The sequence below is a fragment of the Lycium barbarum genome, chromosome 11 (genome assembly GCF_019175385.1).
Source record: "Lycium barbarum isolate Lr01 chromosome 11, ASM1917538v2, whole genome shotgun sequence".
NCBI lineage: Eukaryota > Viridiplantae > Streptophyta > Magnoliopsida > Solanales > Solanaceae > Lycium > Lycium barbarum.
The window spans coordinates 27,690,096-27,696,483 of record NC_083347.1 but is presented as its reverse complement, the minus strand read 5'-3'; the positions used below and the strand labels follow the sequence as shown (position 1 = coordinate 27,696,483).

The 6,388-nt window shown below is 32.1% G+C and overlaps 1 protein-coding gene across 1 annotated transcript; it reads left to right on the top strand.

Annotated features, from left to right (window-relative positions):
- The first annotated feature begins 1,215 nt into the window (after positions 1 to 1,215).
- Positions 1,216 to 3,925, top strand: LOC132617369 (hyoscyamine 6-dioxygenase-like). The gene is made up of 5 exons (XM_060332362.1): positions 1,216 to 1,359; positions 1,459 to 1,672; positions 2,061 to 2,326; positions 2,812 to 3,121; positions 3,526 to 3,925. Exons 2-5 carry the CDS (start codon positions 1,469 to 1,471, stop codon positions 3,769 to 3,771), a joined length of 1,026 nt encoding a protein of 341 aa, XP_060188345.1. The 5' UTR covers positions 1,216 to 1,359; positions 1,459 to 1,468; the 3' UTR covers positions 3,772 to 3,925.
- Positions 3,926 to 6,388: the final 2,463 nt, after the last annotated feature.

The following is a 6,388-nucleotide window of genomic DNA, read 5'->3' as shown; positions in this document are numbered from 1 at the left end:
CCGATTTCTTTTTTCCGAAAAAATCTTCATACAAATTATAACTTTTACTTCAAATATCTCTTTTGTCCTAATAAGATACAACTATACAATTCTTAATAAAATAACAATAATGTGAAAATGAGTGACTACATTGTGATAAAATATTCAACAATAGAATAATGAAATAGCATAAAATAAATATTGTTAATTAATAAGGCATAATGAAAATGATCATCATCTAAAAATACTAAGTCATGCTAAAATAGTACAGCTAATACTCCCTCCGCCTCAATTTATGTGATATAGTTTGACTGGACACAGAGTTTAAGAAATAAAGGAAAGACTTCTAATCTTGTGGTCTAAAACATGCCAAAGATATTTCTGTGGTTATAAATCATCCCATTAAGCGTAAATGGTAAAATTTAAAGTTAAATTGTTGCCAAAAGAAGGAAAAGCATCATTCTTTTTGGGATGAACTAATTAAAAGGAAAGTGTATCACATAAATTGAGACAGAGGGAGTAAGTATTAATTACATGAAAAGAAAAAAAAATAAGTTATATATATTTATTGTCTAAATTAACAATGCAAAACGAAGGAATAAATATCCAACATTGTTGTCATTCCTATTGTTAGGATTGAATTACTTTTGTTATGAACATTAGTATTGATTTGGTTTTGGTTTGGACTTTATTTGAGTTATTAGTATCTATGGGCTATAAAACTTATTAGAACATTCAAAATTCTAATTCCAAGCTTGAAATTATATGTTAAAAGACAAAAACTATGAAAAAACTTAAGAAATATTTATAAATTACATTATAAGTAAATCTTTTATGTATAAACTATACTAAAAATTTATATACAAGTAATGTCAGGTTAGTTTGATTCGGTTTGACTTTTTTTTTAGTTAAAACCAAACAAAATTAATTATGGTCCGGTTTTTTTTTTTCAATACCAAACCACTAGTCGGGTTTTATCTTGGTTTGATTCGGATTATCGGTTTGGTGCGGTTTGTCGGTTTTCTTTGTACACCCCTATTTTTAAGCTAGTTTTTGAGATTGGGTCAGACCCAAAATCCGTTTCTTTATCAAATAAGTTTGGAAAATAATTACTTAATGATAAGAATAAAATTGAAAAGAAATTATTTCCTAATTTGCTAAAGTGTAGTGGACAAGCAGAAAAGGGAAGTTTATTTTTAATGGGACTAGTTCTTGAGATTTGAAAAAAGTGAGCATCAATTTTGGAATTTTAGGATAACTTCCAGATACTTGGAGGACGTGTTATGCAATTTTCTTCCCTATAAATGGTCTTTCACATCTCATGTGACAAAACAAGCAAATTTAAAAAGTACCCGTAATATTCTGAAGTCTGTTTCACAGGTACATTCCATGGTTAATTTTTCTATTAATTAGAGGTTGCCTGTATGTACCAACTCCTTTTATCTTTGTTAATTCAGCTTTCCTTTTTGTTTTGATTAGATAAAAACGTATGGCGGACCTCATCTCAAGCTGGTCAAACAAATTAGAAGCAGTTCCTTCAAGTCATTGCATACCATTACATGAAAGACCAGTTGATCCAGTTCCAATTGTTAAGGATATTCCAATAATTGATTTGGGAAAAGCTAAGGGTGAAGAACGAGCTGTTGTTGTCCAACAGCTTCTCAAAGCTTGTCAAGAATATGGCTTTTTTCAGGTGTATTATTTTTGCAATAATATATACTCCTTCTGTCCTAATTTATGTCGACGAATTTGAATTATGAGGGTCACACACTTAATTTGAACTATGAATTCTTCAAAAAAAAAAAAAAAAAAATTTACATACTTTGAAAACCACAGAAAATTAAAACAAGGCAACATAACTAATGAGATAATTATAATCAAGAAAAAATTGTTTGACCATGAAATAGTAACATATTCACGTGCAACGGGACTGAGGTAGTACACCTTTCCTTTCCTCTCCCTAACAGTGGAAATGCAAAAACTTTTATACCATTCTCATAATTAATGATAATATGGAACAAAAGTAAAAACAAGAAATTTATTTAAAACATGATAATTGAAATGAACACGAATTGAAACAGGTAATCAATCATGGAGTACCAGAAGATCTAATGGATGAGGCAATGAAAGTGTACAAAGAATTCTTCAGTTTGCCAGTGGGAGAGAAAGCGAATTATGCAAAGGAAGCAGCAAATAATACAGCAAGAGGTGCAGCGACACTGTATAGTAGCAGTGCAAAGCATTATGATTCAGAGGAACATCGATACTGGAGGGATGTCTTGGAACACAGCTGCAATCTTGATGGTGAAGACAAAATAACTTGGCCTGATAACCCTCCAAGATATAGGTACATGATTTTTTTTTTTTTTTTTTTTTTTTTTTTTTTTTTTTTTGTGTCTTTGTCTTTTCATTTCACCCTTATGTATTATTTTTTGGTAGTTACTATGTCTGAAATATATAGCTGAATTGACAATCATGAGTTTTATATATGGAAAAGGGCCATGCCATTCAACTATGTGAAATTGAGCAAATACGTCCTTCGTTATTACTTTAGCACTAATATGCCCTTAGCATCCATTATTTGGTCTAAATTTGCCTTATTTTAATGGCACCCATCGATTAACCATGGCATCCATCGATTAACCTAAATATATACTCATTAATAAGTGAAAGGGTCAAATATATCCTTAAAGTATGCGGAATTGAGCAGCTATACCCTTCCTTCGTTAATAATTTAATATATTTTTAACATGTGCAGATTTAATATTTCTTCAATTTGTTTTCTTACCTTGTATTTGCATGTCAAAGTAAAATATGATAATGAACTTTCAGGGAGGTTATTGGTACATATTCTGATGAAGCGAGAAAGCTAAGCAAGATCATCTTGGCTTTGGTAAGTGAAGGGCTAGGGTTGGACGCAGGGTACTTTGACAAAGAACTTGGACAGAGAATGCTTGTCAATCACTATCCAGCATGCCCAAATCCAAGTTTAACTTTGGGAGTTGGTGGACATTGTGATCCTAATCTCATAACCATTATCCAACAACAAGTATATGGCCTTCAAATATTGAAGGATGAGAAATGGATTGGTGTGGAGCCTCAACCTCATGCATTTGTTGTCAATTCTGGTTTACCACTAACGGTACAATTTCATAAATTTTGACTCCACTTGCTTCATTCTATGTGTCTTAATTAATTTGAATGAACACGAAATCTAAAATTATTAAAAAGAACTTTTCAATTTTGTGTTATTAAATTAAAGATGTATAGTATAGCATGACATTTTAAAATACCTATTAAATCTTATGGTCTAAAATATGTTATGTTATCCCTAGAAGAAAGTGTCGTCAAAAGTTAAATCTAGATTATTGGTATTGAAAACTTACTAAATATAGAATGATACGTTCTTTTTTAAACTAATTAAAAAGGAAATCGAGATACATTAATCGAAACAGATGGATTAATAAGTAGGAAGTAAGTGAACACAAAAAAAATTCTAGACTTGTCACAATGCTTGTTTATTGCTCTATGGTTGTATATATACAGGTAATTAGCAATGGGAAGCTGGCAAGTGTTGCACATAGAGTGGTGACGAACACAACTCAAGCTCGTACATCCATTGGTACTTTTATTTGTCCTGAAGATGTTGTTGAACCTGCAAAATCACTTGTTGGTCCGGCCAATCCTCCACTGTTCAAATCCTTCAAATGGGGCGTTGAGTTTATGCCACATTACCTCAGCAAGAAATCGGTCTACCACGCAGCATTGGAGCCTTTCAAAATCGATGCTTAAGCATTTGTGTGTGAGAATGATGGGAGTCTCAGCTACTAGTTTGAATTTCCACCAAAATAAGAGCTTTAATTTGCAATGTCTCTGTAATTTGTAACCTAGGTTTTGATCGAGCTTGTTGTTCATGAATAAGAAGCTTTGATTCCTTTTTTCTGCATGTTCGGATCTAATTTGCGTGGAGTAGTTCGACATATTTTTGCTCAGACCAAAAACAATGAAACTTTTTAGTACTTCCATTTCAATTTATGTGGAGAATTTTGTATAGGCACGGAGTTAATTTTCTTATATTATTATACCCTCCAGATCTTCAATAATTAAACTTCCTCTCCATTAGATATTCTCCTCCTCCTCCTCCTCCTCCTATCTTATTCAATATCAATATCATCCTTGACATGTTCAATCCCCTTCTATGTAATACTTTATTATATTACATTTAGTGGTACTTTATTTTCTTTCTTTATCTCTAATTTAAATTATGTTATTTTCATTTAAGTTCATTAAATTATACTCTCTCCATTTCAATTTATGTGAACCCATTTGACTGGACACGACATTTAAGAAAGAGTGAAGACTTTTGAAACTTGTGGTTCAAAATAAGTCTTGAATATTTGTGTAGCTGTAAATTATTTCATAAAGTGAATTTTTTTCAAATTAGGAAAAATTTCATTCATTTGGCACGGACTAAAAAGGAAATAGGTTCACATAAATTGAAACAGAGGGAATAATAAAATAGTCCTTTTTTGAATTTGTTACAAAATTAACTACTACTTTTGTAATATATATATATATATACACACACACGTTATACTTCTTCTCTTATTCTTTTATAGTGTATGTAGATTTTTTTGGGTTCTGCTTATAATTAGTAAAATATTTTGTAAATTGTAATATAAAACATATTTGAAGCCAGTCCACCAGGTCTTTGATGTTCGACATTCACTTGTTGACAATTCAAGCACCTAGCCACAAAGCTAGATATATCCCACCTGCACACTTTTCCTCCAATAATGTTGCTTCAAACTTGTACATCTGGGTGAATCCTAGTTGCACATGGTATTCAGAACTATATATGTGCTTCCACCAATTAATTCTTGTCGATGACCATCAACTGTAGGAACACATAATCATCCTTGCAGTATCAAGACATTATCATTAGTATCACACATAAGGGCCAATGATCAATGAATTACCACGATCGCGATGGAGTAGCACGATTGCGTTTAGTATCTGATTTGGTATAATTTCAAACATTGACGAAATCATATCTTACTTTATAATTGAGGTAAGCTTCACAATCAGCCTTCAAATAACAATGTTAGAGAAGATTATAATTGATATTAGTTCTTAGAAACTACTAAAATAACCTAGATTAACTATGAACCCTAGAAATTTATAAGAATCAAACGTCATAGGGTATCTAAAGGTGGAAATTATGGAATTTCTAGAATGAATTTTTAATATAATTATGTAGAGATTATTGAATTGGGAATTTGAATCATTTATAATGGAGTAAACAAGGGTTCTTGAAAGTAGAACAAAGGTGAGTTCAGATATTGCTTTTCCTGAAAGTTATTTTCATACCAAAGTCATGCCTACAATGTGCTTGGTATATGTTACGATCAAACAACTTCTATGCACTTTAAGAATCTAGTTCTTAGAGTAATCGCGTAAGAAGGTAATGCAGCGGAATATAAAATCAACACAGGAATTTTCACGTGAAAAACTCCTTGCTCAAGGGAGTAAAAAACCACGACCTATATTCTATAGGATGTATCCAAATCTTCACTAAACCAAAGAGTCATTTAAAGGTTACAGCAAACCTAAGGAGCCTAAACAGTCCGTCTATAATCAAACAATTTAATCAACGAACACCTATTACACAAACTTGCAAAGGTAAATTGATGGAACCACAACAAACCTAACCTATGACAAACTAAAGAACTTGATAATAAATCTTGATAAGCTTCGGTTCTTCGTCGTCTTGAAGGTGGCTCTCTTAAGATAAAGTGTTGACTGCAATAACTTTAGTCTCTCATTGGAATGTTGTGATTTGTTGTAACTTTAGTCTCGTGAGAAATTTAAAAACATATGAGATGAGGAAGCTCTGGTCATAGAAGAATGCTCCATCAACCAAAGATATGAACCTGGTCCTTACAGCTAATAACAACAAGGAATTCAACGACGAAGACATGGCCCTGCTCACAAAAAGATTTTAAAAATTTGTTAGAAAAGGAGGATTACAAAACAAAGAAGATCCAAGAGAAATAATCAAGATAGATGTTGGGGATGGGGAATTACGGACCACTTTATTAGAGACTATACAGAAAGGGAGGATGAAAAAATAAAAGATAAACCTAAAATAAGATGGAGGGAACAGGTCTCTCGGAATATGATGAGCACTGAGCAGGCTAATCATATTGTAAAAAAATCCTTAGCAACCATGGGAAATTCCTCAGTGATGATGAAGATGAGAGAGGAAACCCAAGTAGATTCTTGATGGCTCTGGAAGAATCAGAATCAAAAGATACACTGGCACTCATGGCAAACTTCGACTTAGAACCGAAAGATGAGAAACTTAAGGCAGATTTGTCAAAATTCAGGGAAGTTGTTCCAAAACTAT